This window comes from Bombus affinis, chromosome 4 (genome assembly GCF_024516045.1).
Source record: "Bombus affinis isolate iyBomAffi1 chromosome 4, iyBomAffi1.2, whole genome shotgun sequence".
NCBI classification, from domain to species: Eukaryota; Metazoa; Arthropoda; class Insecta; order Hymenoptera; family Apidae; genus Bombus; species Bombus affinis.
In genome coordinates, this window is record NC_066347.1 from 8,898,013 (window position 1) to 8,917,211 (window position 19,199).

At 37.5% G+C, this 19,199-nt stretch overlaps 1 protein-coding gene and 1 long non-coding RNA gene across 3 annotated transcripts in view; one reads left to right on the plus strand and one right to left on the minus strand.

Moving 5' to 3' along the window:
* The first annotated feature begins 1,165 nt into the window (after positions 1-1,165).
* Positions 1,166-9,614, plus strand: LOC126915861 (uncharacterized). Of its 2 annotated transcripts, XR_007710361.1 has the most exons (5): positions 1,166-1,407; positions 4,746-4,877; positions 8,799-9,042; positions 9,200-9,319; positions 9,477-9,614. It is a non-coding gene; the product is annotated as an uncharacterized LOC126915861 (long non-coding RNA). The 2 variants fall into 2 exon arrangements; XR_007710362.1 differs by having other exon boundaries at positions 9,200-9,614.
* LOC126915832 (head-specific guanylate cyclase) overlaps positions 9,595-19,199 on the minus strand; it is a 49,899-nt gene continuing 40,294 nt past the window's right edge. Inside the window, exons 4-11 of the mRNA XM_050720927.1 lie at positions 14,075-14,420; positions 12,632-13,013; positions 12,090-12,269; positions 11,483-11,621; positions 11,201-11,367; positions 10,976-11,119; positions 10,176-10,330; positions 9,595-10,057 (exon numbers count right to left, since the gene is read on the minus strand). Of these exons, the coding sequence (XP_050576884.1) occupies positions 9,859-10,057; positions 10,176-10,330; positions 10,976-11,119; positions 11,201-11,367; positions 11,483-11,621; positions 12,090-12,269; positions 12,632-13,013; positions 14,075-14,420 (1,712 nt within the window). The 3' untranslated portion in view covers positions 9,595-9,858. The remainder of the gene's footprint in view (positions 10,058-10,175; positions 10,331-10,975; positions 11,120-11,200; positions 11,368-11,482; positions 11,622-12,089; positions 12,270-12,631; positions 13,014-14,074; positions 14,421-19,199) is intronic.

Sequence of the window (19,199 nt, forward strand, 5' to 3'; positions counted from 1 at the left end):
CTACAGGTTGGGTGCTCTGAACTTTCGAACGCGATGGTACTTCGTTTCGGAAAGAATCACTGCAACTTTATGGTGCACGGCTTTTAAGTACTATCCAGAACGCGAAAACATTGTAAATCGAACAATCAGGGCACGACGATCGTTTCTTGCCGGTTGCTCATCGAAGTTCAAGTAACGAGAGGTCTAGAGAGAAAAGAGATGAACATTCAAGTTCCTCATACAGCGGTGGTTCGTGTTCCCAAGGCAAGATTCCATTCCGAGCGAGTCCAGGTTACTCGAAGAAAAGAGCGTGTTCGAATGTGCCGTCTGCCTCGTGTGCCACGGAGGGAGGGGGTTAGTAAGGTAAGAGATGGACTACTCTTATTCGTGTACATCCCAAGAAGGTCATAGTCAAAGACGCGCGCGGAGAAAGAGAATGATCGAGTCCGGTCGAGGAAAGAAAAAAAATAGCAACACTTACTGCCATACAAGGTGGACGCTCTGTCCGCTGCTGGAAGCTGGAACGATCCTATCCGTCAATCGGAGCCGCCACCAGCAACCTTGCTCCTTTTCCTTCTCTGTTTCTTTTAGCCGGTTGCAAGAGACGCCGCAGCTGCGACACACACAAAGACAGAGAGTGGCCGATCCACGAAACGAAACGAAACGAACGAAATTACCAACGCCACTCCCGCTTAAATTCTTTTTCCCTCCGTTTTCACCGCAACGCGTACATCGTGTATATATCGATATACATCGAGGGCTCACGGAACGACTCGCAAATTAATCACACTCCGGAAATGATCAAAACACTCACTGTAAATCGCCGCACGAAAAACACGGTTGCCTCCGCGTTACAAACTTTCTAGAGAAAAATCACGTGGTAACGCGTTCGACGAGTTACAGAAACGAAAAACGACAACAGCGACACTTGCGATCTATTTATCCACGTTCGATACCGCGAGAATCGATATCGATCACGAACTGAGGCGTGCGTCCCGATTGTCACATTACGTTGCACAGAGATAAAGAAACTGTCGATCGCAGAGCACTGACGCCCGAACGAAATCCTTTACGGGCCCGATATGACACACGCTACGCGTCGCATATACAACTTTCGCGCGCTGCAGACTCCGGCAGACTGAGTGTCGAGAAAGTCTTGAGGCTAGCGTACGCGATTGCTGCGCTCCTGGCGGCCGATACCCGACCTACAGCGTCACGCGTCTTTGGCCGGTCTCTCTGTATTTCGATTCCTTAGAAACTCGAGTGTACGTTTCTCGTACGAGTTCTGCACATCCTAAATCAAATCCTTCGCGATTCATCGATGCAGAAATACCATCCGAAAATAACAATCACGATTTTTGTAAATATAACGAGACAGCGATCCTGATACGACGTTGTACATTTTATGCGTCGTGATCACGTTCAATGGTAAGAATCATTCATTCTAAATACATTATCCACTTCTTCAATATATCATTTTAAATCATTTTTTATAGGTTAAAATTTGTATCTCATAAGAAGTGTCTGACGTTTCGTTGATTTTTTAGATTAGTTATGTATTTAACTGTGAATTAAAATCTATAAGATCAAAGTCAAATCTTTTATTGAAGTACCTTAAACTGCCACCAGAGCAGAGGTATGATTTAAGTTCATCGTAAGTCATAAGTATGTATATGTATAATATATCTAACTGTCAGTCTAGCGTGTAGCCACTAAACTTCGAGGTTAGTTTGTTTATCGCTCTTACCTCACTTCTACGAAGAAGTTCCCAAGCCCTCTCGGTAAACACGGTCGACATTCACACGACGGTACGCGGGTCGCGGTAAACAATCTCTTTTGAACTGTGAATACATACGAAGACGCATGTATAGTGTATACGCATTTGGCGAGCACGTGGCACGAGTTATCTCGAAACAGAGTCGAATCTACGCGCGACATGATGGACGTATGATCGACTATATCTTTCTATTGTACAGGTACGAATGTTCAATGAGTGTAATTTAAATCCAATAGTTCCGGCACAAACTTTAGAATTCATCGATCGAGCACGCTTCGGTTCTATCGATTCGATCATGGCAATTCCTTTTAATCCATACGCGAGAACGCATCGTGTTGCCGATATTTTCGCTTCGTGGTCACTATTCAATACGAACTAACGTGGATGAATTGTACGTAACCATCGCTCGATATGTAGGTTATAACGTTACTTTTGCAATTGGATAATTGTATTCATTGCGACTTAAATCGTTAGCGACAGGTTTGTATTCGGCGTTTTTTAGGCTCGTGAAATGTTAGTCGGCAAGGCTGCCAAGCGTAAATAAACGCGTCAGAGACAATAGCCATTGTGGAACGAATCAGTCGTGGAAATGGATCGTTCGGATTGGTATATAACGTTTTCTCTTCGTGTATGTTAGTGTTCGAACGCCGAAGTTACGATTGATCAACGTTAAATCAGAATGCAGAGGGAGTGGCAATGGCGGGCGAATTTTTAGTCGCGCGTATCTACCGTGCTGTTCGGGTGTACACCATTTATTAGTAGCAATTGAATAAATTACGTTCCATTCACCATAGTCCCCTCGTTCGTGTATTTCATGCATCGTCTCTCGACCTCATCCCATTCATGACAAAATATCTTTTTACGCTAATAATATCTCGCGTAGAATAGTTCTTTATATGATCTCTTCCCGCGCCTGAACAGATTAACCGAATCAACCATGATTTCGTGCAACTCCGAGAAATACCAGATAACGTCCCGTTATTCCGGTCGTAGGATACATTGTCCATGAAATATTTTTCCGTAGTGAATTGCGTACGATATTGACGCTATGTATATAATGCAGAATTATTATGGTTAAAAGGTTTGGTGTCGCGCGTTTGAAAATTCAATACGTTAGTCGGAAACGAGATGTAAGCTTTCGTATCCGCAATAAATTTTTGGTTTCGTAATACCAATAATTTTAACTTGTGCTCGTATATGTACCTTTCTTTCTTTTTGTTCTCCTTCTTTCTCGTATGCATATGTTCGGGGTGCGGTCAAAAATATTTTACAATGAGAAATAGAAAATGATTTCTTACGCAGAAATAAACAAAGGTTAGTGTCATTCAAGGTTTACTTTCAAAAATATATATATTATATACTTACATAGTTAACTATAAGGAGCATTATAGTAACCAATGGACCGTATTTTATATTAGCTATATAAATGTGTATGTATGTCTCGAAATGTGCCTCGGGCGAACAAATTTTATTCTGCTCGTTTGATTCGCTCTTTCATAAAGAATAATTTTCTGCCCGCGTGTATAACAATTTCGATCGCGCCATGTTTATACTCGAATAATATTTTTTTGTCAACAAGAGGGAAGAAGACATTTTGGTACGTATAAACGACTGCGCAGCGAGGTATTCGCTAAATATTTAATATTCGGATCGTTTCCAAAAGCCGGAAGTCATTGCAATCTAATCGAATAAGCGAATCGATCAGAGAGACAGTTGAATGAAACGGCACAAAGAATACACGCGTATCTCAATATCGTGCATTCGTGCTCGCATTATGAGAATAGATATGGGAGAACAGGTATGAATCGGAAATCGTGTTGTATATGACATATTCCGTCGAAAGCATTCCATTAAGATGTTCTAATTGATAACGAAGTAGTTTCGACTTTATTGCATTTTCTTCCAGTTTGTGCAGCTTTTATGACAGTCTTTCAAAGATGAAAGTAGATCGATACCGTCATAAAGTAGAAATATTGTTGATACATATTTATACCGATTTTACTTGCGGATGTTAAATCATTATCTCCTTTCTCTAAGGATTCTTTCTTTTAAGAATCTTTTTTTTTAAGGACCTCTGTAGCAAACTTGTTTGATTCTGTTTACTAAGATTTGAGTAAAAAGAGAGGACCTACATGGTTGTAGGTGCGAAAATAAATTACGAAGTGTTTCTTAATGAAACTTTTGCAGTAGACAGTGCTGCGGTAATTTTTCAAGCCTGTCTCATTGTCTCATACTTGTCCTGTTCGCCATGGGAAGAGGATGAGCAGAGACTAAAACGTGAAGAATGAAAAATGTTTATGTTCTCTAGCAAAAACCGAGCGTAAAATTAAAACTTGCTAATAAAATCAGTTATAGCTGTGACGAAGTAATGTGTTATTAGACGTTCCTTATTTATTTAATTATCGATTATTTAATTCTATACAAATGTCAAAGAATTATTTTTATTGTGATATTTTTAAAAAATTCTAAAAAAGCAATTCTTAAATCCTATGAATAGAAATGCAACGGAAATTAATAAAGTTTTTCAAGTATTTACATATTCCGCTATTTTTAAGTTGTTCCAGTTGCACGATATAAAGCAACCCTCAGCTTAAATCAATTCGTGATATTTTTCAACACGATTAGTTAATTCTAAGGTATGAAAAATACACAAAGTATCTAACAAGCATTATTTCTCTGCTAATTGGTAAACTCTCATTACTTCAGTTAAATACAATGTCCACCCAAGTTTTTTCACTCATTAACCTGCTTGTATAAGTATAGAACTCCATGATGCACAACTTTTCCTCGTGTTCTGTTCTTTTGTTTGTACTATACTTTAGTCGCGAACATTTTTGCGAATACTTCTTATCCTTCAGCAGTTTTCCTTAGATAATTTTACGTATCTTTAAATATCAAAGACATAGACGTAAATCATTAATAGCAAATAATTCGAATAATTTACTGAACTTCGATTCTTTCGCATAATAAAATGATTTCTTAATTTCAGGATACCTCAGTATCAGTTTACTTGGAGCTGTTACAAACTATTAAGAGAATGTAATTAAGCTGAGAATGTAGATAATGCCGCGTATATTAAACTTGGGATAGTTGAAATATCCTACCATCAGCGTTTAACCACGTGAGTATCTTATTAAAGTATTTACGTAGCTATGTAAAAATGAAAGTTAACTCGCTTGTAAGTTATTATCCTTCGAGTTAACTTCTCTCAATTTCATCCCTTTTTCCTTTTTTGCATTTTACCATAACTAATTAAATGCGTAAAGACAAAAATGTAGGAAATGAAGTTCGTTCGAATGATTTTCAGTGACACGGAATATTACGCAAAATACTTTCATACTTTCATTAGCATCGATTACATTTCATTCAACAGATATTATGGTGAGTTGTCGCGTTTTGTTCGATCGACGATACTCGCATTTCCAATTAAAACGGATTTGAAACTTGTGAAATTTCGTACGGTGGCCGCGAGCCCAGATGCGTCACCTAATTAATAGTCTGACATACACGTCCGATGATTCTCTAAATGCACAGAAGTGCTCGCTAATCGATTACTTCGGTGCATTAGCGTACAATGAGCAATCTATTGCAAGGAGGATCCCTGGCACGGGAACAATGTACTCATTCGGATGGAATAATGTACATTTCGAGTGTAAAGCGGAGATACTGTAAACTTCAACACACAATATATTTACCGAATTCGAATTATTATGAATCAGCTAGTGGAAGAAAGAAATTATCTCTTGCTTAGGATGCTCCGTTCAGTCAAGCTTAATTTGCACCCATTGTCGACAGACTGACGGATGAATGGACGTCATTATTATGACGACTAACGTTCTCGAAATTGCGCTATCACTTCTTTTTCACCAGGACTGCTTAAAAAATTCACGTGATCTGATATTGATAATACACGACTTTGGGTTTCAAGTTACTTTCATTTTTCAATATATTCTTTCAATTAGTAGACTTTAAGATCGTTTATGACATGAATGGTCGGTTTTATTATGCCAAATATTTCAAATATTCCTATTATCTGTGGATTAACCTTTAAACTTTCCAAATTACTCTCGTACATTAATCTGTTCACGCAATGAATAATAAATTGACCGGAATATCTTCTAAAATATCTCTATCGGATGCTCCAAATGAGTATTATCGAACAAAGCTTGAGAGAGATTACCCAAATTGCCATCTCGATCAGCGTAATCCAAGTAACTTTTCTTTCAGAAGTCGCCGTAGTTTCTTACGGTCGACCTTTAGCTGCTTTTTCCTCTATAAATGTTCATCAATACGACCGTCCTTTCTCATCTGTTCACCACTTTCCCTTCGTCATTTTCTACCATTACGTGTAATTTCGTTCCACCATAGTCATACTTTGAAGAGAAGAGACATAATACTGTATGGCTATGATGCTCACGATGCTCGTTCTCGCAAACGGAAGATATTCTCATTTCTCTCCTTCTTCCGCTGGCCCATCTCTCTCTCTCTCTCTCTCTCTCTCTCTCTCTCTCTCTCTCTCTTTCTCTCCCTTTCTATACGTTTCTATACGTGTATTTTTCATTGCACGTCATCTAAGTTATTATTCCCCTATGCCTACTCTCGCGCGTGCTATTTCCTTTTTTCTTTCTCTCTCTCTCTCTTTTTCTGTATCTGGCTCGTTTCTTGTATTTTGATATCAGGCTCTGTCTGTCTCATTCCGCGGACTGCTTCGTTAGTTTCAGCGGCGTTTGATTACGCGGCATAGCCGGAAGGTCCAATGTTTAATTTCTTTCTCTTTGCACGGCCTCGGGTTTCGTTGCGATGAATGGCAGCATAAGAAATAGTAAAGGTACGTTTACACAGGCAAGGCACGCGAAAAAGCACGCGGTCAGATACGCCGGTATTATGTGTGCGGCCGCGCAACCAGGCAACCAGGACATTGCCGGTTCTTTTGTAATTCCTTTCTTGCCGGCTTTTTAGTTTTACACTATTCCCTCGATTTCTTTTGTGACAACTCGGTAAAATAACGCGTGTATGCTCCGGAATTATGAGTGTCGACATAGTACGAACCAGTACAGGGCCCTTCGAACAAACGCGTGATTGGCTACTTTTGCAATACCGGAAACCATTACGGTAGAACTTTATTTATCTCGAGCTACTATCAGGGAACAAATAATTCATACAACAGAAGTTAATATTGAAGGAATTTATCGATCTTGCTTTCTACCTATGACACGATTGCATTAATGATACAATATAGTTTGTGCAAAAGCTATGAAATCAGTCTAGCGTAAAGGTTGTAATTTGCTGATAACGGGGTTTCAAATTTCTAATAATCGGAAAGTGAAAATATGTTTTTTCAGTAATTTAGGAAATATCTATTTCATATCTAGTTGCCAGCTGTTCTTATAAGGAAATATGAAATCGTAAATAATGACACCAACTAGCAACATTGGTAGGAGGTTTCTTTCCCCTTTCATCACTCATTAACATTGACTAGAACTAATGAACATCGCAGATCGTTGCCCTCACCTTACCAACGAAAAGTGTGAGCAACGAATCCGCTTTCTTCGTTCAAAAAACCACACCCACACTGAGCTTTCCTCCGTAATTGCATGAGAGCGAAACATCAGTCTGTTCAATTGCTACTTCTGTTACATCACGAGCCTTGCTCTATCGGAGTGTCATATTTTAAAGTATCGTCTACGACATTTATATTATACGTAACGGTGTAACTCTTCAGTGTATTAAGTGTTGAAAATACAAATTTTATAACCCTGTTAATTGCAGTGTTATACCACATCAATCACCCCTATTATTCCACAAGAAATAAGGGGATCGATATATTCGTGGTTTCGATTCTTATAATAGTAATGGGAATTCACGACTCCCGTTAACGCGTTTCCTCGCGAACGCGTCTCCCCGCGAAAGCTCGAAAAGACAGTAATAGTCCATTTATTAGGACTTGCCATATGACAGATAGTTCGTGTAATAGAGGCTTCCTAATTCCGTTCACTACCTACGATTCCTCATTTAAGTAATAGGAATTCACATTTAGATAAGTGGATTCAATCTCACAGGAGTTTCATTTAATCCGGCACTAACTAAAATTTCATTCCAATAAAGAGAATTCTACAGTATCAGATTGTGCCATGATTATCTGTAGATTTTAACCGAAGCTGAAAGTAAAGTTCACTCGAGTATCGATCTGCGAAAGTGTAATACTACCATTGTCTTATTACATGTTGAACTGGCCAGGCCACTTATGGTTATTCAAAAACCGATTTCTAATGAAATTGAAAATGAAATTCGATGATAACGAAATTCATAACCAATTTAAAAAATCTTCTTCGTGCTACGTTCTAATTAGTTGCCCTTGAAATATTACAGTTTGTTGCTGCATTAATTTAATGCCTGCAACATTTATTGGAAAATTGTACAATATTTTGTTAGAATTGCAACGTTATATTTATATAATACCGACATATTGAACGTCATTATTTCATTATACGTTTAATACATGTATTATTTATAATTATCCGTAATATACACTTTAATTCTTAATACAATCAATTGCATCGTATGGATTTAATTGTTCAATATGTTTGTTTACAATGCTTATTAATAGATTATGATTATTTTCTGGAACGAAAGATAAATTCGATTCACATGTTGAAATCATGAAAACGCCAATTCGAAATGATCATGCGATGATCTTGCAAAATAAAGCCGAAAAAACAATTATGATGTTCGAAGAAGAGCAATTATTTGCACAGCCTATTCTGTACATTTTGAAATTGATGAATCTCGATATAATACGTAGCATTTAAGTTAAATTAATACCTATGAGTCAACATAGCGAACATCAAGATGTTTGTTGAACTATAAATATGAACAACATATTTCTATTCGTAAAATGACATTTATCTAAGAGAATATATCGTAAAATGTAATTGAAGTCTGCGATGATAGTAGCCATAAAGAAATTCAACGATCAATAAAATATCTATGTAGAATTAAAAGAATATTTAGTATTTACTAACAGAGAACTATACTAATTTAGAAATCGATCTGGAAGTCAGAGACGTTGGTAGGATTTAAATCTCAGCACGACTAAACATAGGTATTCCACTCGTCTTCCTTTACGATCACATTTCTTTTCCTTGGACAATGGGTTTCGTGCAAATGAAACGACATTCGAGACATTAACGTCGCGGCTAAATGGTAGAAATCAAGGGGAACCGTGGTGGCGAGGAGGAAACCGGAACGGACGCGATCACGGGAACGTAACGTACCATGGTAAATAAGTAATGTCGCGGGGGAAAGTGCACCGATAGAGTATCAGGTCGAAGGGAAAGAAGGAAAGAAAGAACTGGTCGGACAACGCGTCACGGAGCAGCCTGTAACGATAACCGGCTGCTTCGGTAAAGAATACAAATTGTTCTATTATTTCCAAGAACAAAGAATCACGTTGTAAAAGATTGGAATCTTGAACAAGTCTTATCAAAAATAAAACCAAAGGGCTTCAAAGGGATAGTGGTAGGTAAGGAACGGAATGAAAGAATGGCGCTATATCGACTCGCGGTAAGCATTCGAGATATTGATATCCTCGCAGTTGTATACGCTTGGGAAATAGAATGTTTGTTGGTAAAACTCGACTGCAGGCTATTTATTATTTAGATCGTAATATGATAAAGTTAATTAAATGATAACTGTCTTTTTATCTCTCACAAATTTGTAGATCGATCAATGTCGGATGATAAAGTTACGCAGCGTTAATATCTGGCCGCTAATGAAGGAATGTGGCATTCGTGACAGAGTAGATATCGGTGGAATGTCGACAAATTAAATAAATCAGATGATTTATGATACAGATTTATTTGCTCATATGGTCATAAGTATATAATAATTGTAACCTAATACTCTGCGTATAAATATTATCGGCCCGGGAATTGGCCGTTTAGGCTGGTTAGAATCAGCGTTGTTACACGGTGCCAGTTTGTGAACTCATTAGAAACAGACGTTTACCGAGAAAGTGTTGTTAGTATGGACAGAGTAGCGTTGGTATAGCGACATTCATGAACGACGTATATTCGTTGGAATGGTTTTTATTATTTAAGTATCTACACGCTGCTCCCGAGCCCGTATTCCCTGATCGCGCTCTGAATATGTAAATCCAACGGGAAAGTGACGTCAACGTCCTTGTGTTTGTAGCCATTCAGGAAGTGAGACGTTCCTTCTATGTTAGCTGGAAATTCCTTTGGTAAGAATTCCTTTTGTCGTGGTTCCAGATCAAATCCTGATATAGGATATTTCAATAAGCTGTCATAAACAAATCACAATGTAAGTGACATGAGACTTACTGTAAGAATATAAATACGTAGTACACTGGTATATTATCGATTTGATATCGTTAATGTTATAAGTGGAAATTACTTACACATACGTCGTTGGACTAATGTGGATACGAAGAGGTTCACTTAAAGATTCAAACTTATTAGCTAAGGTAACATTGTGTCCGAAAAGACAGTACCTTGGCATCTTTTTTCCAACAACTCCTGCTAGTACCATTCCAGTGTGAATGCCAATACGCATCTAAAATATTATTTTCATCATGAAAATTTCCCCTATTAAAAATTGAAGTAAAAATTGGAATTCTATCAATTAGAAGAAGACATTTGCAGTTTATAGTCTTCAAATTAACAAATTTTAGGAAGGAATAATATATGTAACATTTATTTCATGTTATTACCATTATATGAAAATTTCGAAATATCATAAACATGATAAATGAATTTTAAAATCGTGAGAATACAACATTTACTTATACCGACGTAAATTACAAAGTAATAAATTATTAACTGTAGTGAACTATGGTCTGTATCGCATTAAATCTGGCGTAACCTACTTTGCAAGTTAATGGAGTAGCGCAGTCACCTTACTTATCATCCTTTCTGTCATCGCAAGCAAGGAATACTTTAAATGGGAAAAGTTTTAATAGCCTCATAAATAGGAATAGTAAACAATTAAATACCATATCCTTGAAATATGTGTATAACGTGGAATATTAGTTATTTCTACATGCGCGTATAGTATTTGATTAGAATTTTAACATTGTCGGAGACACTTTTAATTGATATAAGATTTATTGAAAAAATTTCCCAACTAAAATGTATCTATCTTAAATGGGATGCAAACCCAATAGTAAAATACATTAAGGAGACGTAAATATTTCCTCACCCTTATTGGTTTACCCTTGTGAGTTAAATGGTGAGAACATGCTTGTATCATTTTTAGAGCCATCCAAGCTATTTGTTGTGCATGAATGTGAGTGTTACGATGAAGGCCACATGCAACGCAGTAGGCATCTCCAATTGTTTCCACCTGAAATTTTGATTTTAACTTAATTAATATCTTCATAATAAGTCTTAAAAGATAATACACTCATTTACGTAAAATTCGCACTTTATAAATATCTAACTGGCCACAAAATGAGTCAAACTGTTCATAAAGGTTCTGAAGCATGTTGATAACCATCATTGGTGTCGCGGTAGAACAAATTTCTGTAAAACCGACAATATCACTGAAAAGCATCGTCACCTCAGGATAAGTTTTTGCTTCGATTGTTTCCCCTGAAAAAAAATATGCAATTGAATTCAGATAAAATTACAATTCAAGATCAAATAAGAAACGAAAGTTAAAATACTAGGATTTTTCTATTGGTTTAACCGTAATTGAAATATTTACCCAACCATAAACGCTTTGCTATATCTGGAGGAAATATAAGATGAAGCAAGCTGACATTCTTTTCTCTTTCCGCAGACACAGCTAGGTTTGCTTCTTCTATAGAGCTTTTCAATTTGTCCATCCGTCTTCTCAAACCATCCTGCATCAGAAAATTAATTTTTAATTAAAATTATTCTTCCGTATGATTATATAATTTTCAAAAAAAAAAAAGAAAATTTAAATAATGGATTTATAAAGAGAACGACTTTATCAGCACATGTTTGATTTCATCGACTCCACTGGATAGTGTCGCCATCTAAAACGTAACGCTCTGTACGCTGTTGCCCTCTATCCTGAGGAATCAAAATCTTTTCAAACAGACGCGTCCTTTAAAGATGTATTACGATCTAAACATCATTCTATTGAAAATTCTAATGAGTATTTCAAAAGATCTATTCATTGATGAAATTTTCATAGACGGATAAAATTGCACGTTGAAATTCTCTTTTACATCGCTCATAACATAACGCATCGCTTAATGGAATGTATAATATTGTCGCTCATATGAATTCTATAAATATAAATGTAACGATACCGGAGAGAGGATAAAATGTGAATTTTATTATACCTGCGCCCTGGCCTGTTCCCCAACCAAGATAACGTCTCTCGTGGCGTCGTGTAATGGAATATCAGATATAAAAAGTCCTCGACCAGTTAATCCTTCTAGACCGTTCAAGAATGGCGAACTCACAAATAGAATGGAATCCGATTCAGGACAATGGACCATCTGACCTTTCATCTCCAAACCCTGGAATGATTGAAATCCTATTAGTAGTAAAATTTTTGTAACTCGATTCGATATGGATAATATATTCGATGCTTCAGCATTTTACATAAAGATTTTAAAAATACGTATAAGGTAATACAATCTTCGACCGAATTAAATTTACGTCGATCTTTATAAAGACTAATTTAGTTTCATATCGTATTATTCCTTCAAATTTTCAGCAACCGTGACAAAATTTAATCAGAGATTGATCTCGATCCCTGTCACGATAAAAGTTAAATCTTTGATTTCGTGCATCGATATGCAATTCGGCAAAGTTTTGATCATTCTACGTGTAATAATTTTATCGATTTGCATAAGAATAACATTGTATATTCAGATACCTCCGCTGGATATTTATCGACGCCCTGCGGTCTTTGCAGGGTGAGCACGAAAGGTGTATTCGCGCGCTTCAGTATCTCATGAAAGATCAAAGTAACTCCGCGTGGTCGTGTAAAAGCGAAGTACGTCGATATTTCTCTCCCTAATCGGTTAAGATGATGCCCGAAAATCCTCATAAATCCGACTCCAAGTTGCACCAGCTCTAATTGTCGATCAACCACAAAGTGCCATGGGAAGGCTTTGCAAAAGCTTGCTACCCCCATACGTAGGTCCGTGGCTTCGGTCGACAGTGGACGGAACGGGGACGTGACCGTGTCGAGATTATCGTCGATCTCCGGATCGACCACCAAATGCTCGCTATAGCGCTCTGGAGTGATATGATACCTGCGAAGCAGTTCAGTGAACGTCATTACGCTTGTAGGATAGAGTGCCTCGGGTTAGTGTACAAAGTCGAACCATGTTATAGGTTAGATCAAATTCTGAATTTCAGACTTTCAAATACTTCAATTTTCAAAAAGTATTCTATCTCCAGATATTTAAATTGCCAAACTTCATAACTTTTCAAATCAAATTTCATAGAGATACACAAAAACAAACACAATTTCTTATCTATTTATTATATTGCTAATTACTTTTTGAATTCATGCTATCACACATTGTGCGAATCGATTTTCCTTACAAGGTGTCTTGATCAAAACGGAGCTAATTCGAACTAATTACGGAACTGGGCTCGAACTATTTGGACGGTGTTCCTTTCTCACAAGTAATTGGAAGCAGATTTACTATTTAACGAATTCGTTTCCCATGGCGAATGTGTAATGAAGTTCTTGAAATTGGCAGGCTGTCCGTATGTTCCTGGTTTAAATGTCGGCAAACATCGGCGATCAATATTTGACCACTTCATAGTGGCGCAATTTCTAGGACTCTTCCAGTATAGGTGTAAATCGAGCGATACGATGTCTACACGCACAGCGGCTACCGATCGAACGAGCAAATGCTAAATATTGTTCTTTTGAATGTAACACAGAACTATCGTACATCGGCGCGTATTATTCGTTTCGAGTGTTCTGACGATCAATAAATCGCAAGTTGGCCGTTGGACGTACCAGATTTCGAATACATATTCTCAGCTTAAATCTATAACGGTACATGGAAGCAGAATAAAAAGCAGTTGAGGAGCCGCTTTCTGGATTAAATTCTGCCAACCCTCTTTCTGCGCGTGTGTGACTATGTTTTCGCCTCTGCGTACCAACTTTATTAAAATTTTTATATTCAAATATGCCGTTGTTACAGTTATACCATTCGCTGGAGATTGTAACTAAGTGCAAAATGAACTATAAAAAATTCGTTCTGTAAACAAACATGTACGAGATTTTTCATTATAGAGGGAATAAAAACAAAAACAAACTAAAAAGAATGTAAATGCATTATCGAAAACTACTCACCTAAAAAATTTGGTGTTGTATGGATCGGGTAGAATATATACATTGGCATCATCGTTATAAAATTGTCTGGCGATGCCCTTTAGGCTACCGACTAGTAGATACGCGACAGACGGGTGGTCAGTTGTAAAATGAAGCTCGATCGCTTCCGGCGTGGCAATGCATACGAACTCTGCCTCCGTCTCGGATCCAGACTGGTGTTGCACGACATCGTTCACGCCATCGAGGGTGGTCAGGAAAGCCGTCAGATCGTTCCCGAGGCAACGGAACGCTCTTTCAAGTAGACCCACGCAAGCGGTATAAATCAGCTCCTGGCCAAGCTGATCGAAAAATATGCTCACGTCCACGTCTGGAAAAGGTTCGCTGAATTAGCTTCGACTTAGTCGACGTAGTCATTTAGACGCAGTCCTAGTAGAATGGACCTTTCGCAACTGGGGGAGAAGAGTAACGCGAACCGCTTGTTCAGATAACTCGAACGCTGACCTAGGTGCTTTATGTTCGAAGAAGTTTCGTGTATGTGGGTCAGGAGTGACCTACGGTATATACTTACCGTTAGGTGTTCCTTCGATAGATGCTGAATCGAAGTAGGAGTAATTGGCATTTTTCGGAAGGTGAATCGATCGTTTTAATTGGTTCTCGAACTTTGGAAATCGTGGATTTTATAGGATTCGAATAATATAAAAGTTTCAACATGCAGAAAATGGACAAAGAAAGCTAAAAAGAGTATTTGAAGTTAGATTGGAAAGTGCATGATTGGAAAATGCTCGGGGGTTTATTGTATCAGAAATTTAAATGTCCCTACTGTCAAATGCGACAGAAAATTACACGAAATATTTTACGGATAATTATTCGGTTTTTTGATTGTTTTTTTACACGTTTGTTTGGATATTTTTTACAGGGTATCTGCGTGGAAAATGGCAGGTCGTTAATTACTGATAGTATTACTCGATAAATGAACATACATTCCTTTTTCAACGAAAAGTATTAATAAACTGCTGTTAATTATGTAAATTCACTTGTTTTACTTGCGTGTAGTGCAGTTAATTATAAATGAAACGATACCTCCTACGATATGACTTTTATTTTTTACGTGTCATTTATTCGAATGTGGTTTTCTAGCGTACAATGTTAGATTTAACTCCAAGAGATTCGTAAGAAAGTCTGGGACAACACGTTCGTTAAAAATCTCGTTGAGCTACCAACCGTATTTGTAGAAACTCCCTCCATATAAATATTCGCCAGTAACAAAAACTGCATGCAGCAAACAATCTACTCTTGGTTTATCGATATCCTCGTTTATCACCAATCAAATACTTCAGCAATTACTTCTTTCGTGGAAACGAAAGTCCCACACTCCATCGTTAGAACATTATTCAACTGAATTTACGATACTTAACAAGTTTCCCGAACATCGCTGTAATTCTTTTTCGAAAAGTCCATTTGTCTCTTCAAATTCTCTTCGATTTTCTCACATTTTCTCTCGCATCAGTTAACCTGATTTTATTAATTACTTAGCTATTTCTCGAGCGTTCCAACGGAATGCGTAATGCCTCGTTCGCACGAGGACAGTGAGCAGACGTAGTCTTATAGAAATTTCAACAAGTGGATCACGTTTTTTCTTCGCAACTTTTAATGATGCGTATTTAGTATCGATCGTTCGAACATCCCGAAAGTCAGGATTTTTCAAAGTTTACAACGTTGTCGTTTTACATTTACGACGTTTCACGTTTATAATCGGTTAACCGCACCCGAGCACATCGTTGTTTTTCAATTCCAAAGTCGTAGAAAATGTGTTTTATACAACATACCTATACGTTTTAAATGCCAGTAGCTAGCAGAAGGTTTAATATCTTTCATGTCCGGCAAGTTCGATGTTTCCCGATGGATGGAGTAATTAAAAAAAAACAACAAGAAAATCAGAACAGAGAGGTTGGATCTCTCGTTCCAGGGAGATATTCGTCGCAGCAGACTGAATGCGACCGTAATTTCGCTGACGAGACGACCAGCGACGAATTACTCAAATCTCCCTGTCCCTGTGATAAAGATCAAGCAAAATGGAGGAAACAAATAAAAATTCCGATCGTTACACGCTGAGTGCTTTTAATCTGATGATAATCGGACGATTTCGATTTGCCGAATGCACCTTCCGTTATTGTAATTCTGGTCTCTAGAATCTTTTAGCTTGACTGAATTTTTCAGAAGTTTTCAAAGGATTAAGAAGAAGATTTTAAAGAAGATAGTTTGATGTAAATTGGAGAAAATCTGCGATTCATGCTACTATACATGTACGTGTTTTTCTCTGAGCAAATAATTATCAATCTCAAATTTCTGGATCACTCCAGGAATGATGGTTCTTGCGTTAATTATAGGGGTGCTTAAGGACTGCTTTTTGCATTTCAAAAGTACTGAACTTTGCCAATATCCAGATTCAGCACAGATCCGTTTTTGCATTTGGGTTTTAGTATATCGACAAAGAGAATCGATCGATCAAATAGACATTCCCTTCGAGATTCGAGATTCGAATGTTTTTTATCTCTAACAGTGACGAAAAAGAAACTCACTCAGCTAGATTATTATTAAAGCTTGTTTGAAACACGATGATATTGAAGTAACACGAAACAAATGCAGCTCAACAACGCATATCAGAACGATCGAACCGAAGTCTCAAGTCTTCTTTCCAATTAAAACCATCTTCGAATTACAATACTAGTATAAAATCTCATAGTTCATTTCATTCTCTACATACTCTGCAGAAAACTCTACGATCGCAGTTTCTATCTTCCATTGCGGCTCGATTGAAAAATGTAAGTTCCTAGAAGGAAATCAGCGGCGTGCAGGCCAAGCCTTGAGGAGGTGGGAAAAATTTACGCGTCGACCTCGAGGTCGTGCGGTCGATAAACGACCGATAGAATCGAGTTCCCGTGATAAAGCGGCGGTTAGCTCCCTTGCAAATCCGGAAATCGAAGCGACCTGGCCCGGTTAGTTCTAATGGCCGCGCGTATTATTTCCCACCGAATGTCACTGGCAGCGCGCGATAATCAATAGCGGTCACCGACCGCCTATATAATATGTACGGCCAATCGTCTGGAACATCGCGTGATACTTTTGTGACAGCCTGCCAAATCGCCCAGCTAAGCTTGACAAATCGATGGCTCCTTGGCAGTCTGAGTTCGCAGCCTGTCGTCTTCTATAAGAGGTAAACATGTTCAGAATACAGGGGGAGCAAAGAACTAAGATCAACCTATTAGCTTAGTATATATGAATTAAGATACTCGGAGGAGTAAGTGGTATAAATGACGAAATATTGAACCTATTAGGAGGATCAAACAACACAGTTTATTATAATGTTACAAATATTTGAATTTCTTTAAATTTTACAAAATCGCAAAATCCAAGTGGACGAGAAATAGCAATGAGAAAAGTATTAAGCGAATCTTTGAACTTCTTCTAAACGTTAGACGATTAATATACGTGTATCATATTTTTATAAAACGTTATAACAATATCGCAAAGGATTGGAAATTTATAACAAAATTTTCGAGATAAATACAGATCTTTTGTGTTATTTCCTGCACTCATCATGTTTCTGGGAAAAAATGTACTTGTATCATTTCCCACAGAGTCCCTCAATTGGTTTCGAAACCTAACCTGAATCAACTCGACGTCGATTCTGAACCTTACCAGGCAATGTCATAAATGTCCCTCCTGTGCACATCGAATTTATGGTGTTATAAATCCGAATTTATACGACATATCTCTTTCCGAATTTTACGCAGGATAAAATACGATTCAATCACTTATTTAACAAGTTTTTCAACCGAAAGAATTCTTATTATATTCACATTAACTTTTATAAAAACATCTTTGATCAAATATTATAGTTCCATATACATGTACTTATTAACATAATTAATTCAACCACCACTTCATACTTCAATCCAATAATTTCAATAAAGGTAACATGATATTAATAATAGTTGGAAGGCAAACATGGAAAGGTCACATATACCATGCACTAGAACAAAATGTTTTCAATCATTTAATAATAAATAATATTGGATGCAGGAACAGAGACATTACAATGTATGCTTAAGAAAATGTATATTAAATGATTTCACTTAATATGTCGTATATTTATAAAAGAATTTACGAATTGTTTGTACTTTACTGACTTGGAAGAGAGTTGTTCGCTGAAGCTAGAGTTTCGCACAGGTATACCGAGTCGTTACGATGTTATCGATTGAATGCTGTTCAGTTAGATACTGCTTATATACCGCAATGTGACTTGAATTCTTATGGTTCTTTTAAGGTTACGTATTTTAGAGAGAAAATATAAGCTGTGGACAAAATCTGGTTTCCGAATTTTAGTTTGTGTTCTCGTTTTCTAGAAAATAACGGCTGATCTAGTTTAGGAAAGTAAAAGATGGCTTTTCTTGAAAACAGAACAAAAGTGTGTAGAGGAAAAATCAAGAATACCAGTTCCATGAAAAGTTTAGAAACTTCTTTTTGGTAGTGTGGTTCGTTATGCTTCAATATCAAACTCGTTTGAATCTTGAAAATTTAATTTACGAATAGTTTTCTACTTCTCAGTGAATTTGCGACACTGGTGCGATATATGTAAATAGTGAATTACAAAGATTGCCAGGAAGTCAACGAAAATGTGGTTCTGAGGAAGCACATAGTCCAGAAAACGTTCGAGAAGCTCTGCCCTCTCGATATTTCCTCTATTTTCGTGTGTTACAATCTAGTGTCGTGGGACACGAAGGTTCGAGTAAAGGAACACGCAACACCGTGTAGGAGGAAATGCCCTAGTACAGAGTCACCGAACAAATCCTCGAATCGATATTCTTGAACCTTACAGGAACTACCCTCAATTACGAAATCACAATAACCATGTCTTTGTCGTAAAAAATCTGAACAGTGATCCTTTGTGCAGTGACATGCTCTTTCCCTCCTCAATTCATGAAAAGTCCCATGTGTTTCATTACCAAAGCAACGTTAAGGCAACAATACGGTCTAACGAAATATCACAGGCTTCTTTCCAGTTCGCTTTGAACCCGTCTTCGACATTGGCGCGCGGCGTAACAGTTCTCAACCGCGTTTATTCGTGACTCGATTTCGACGAAGC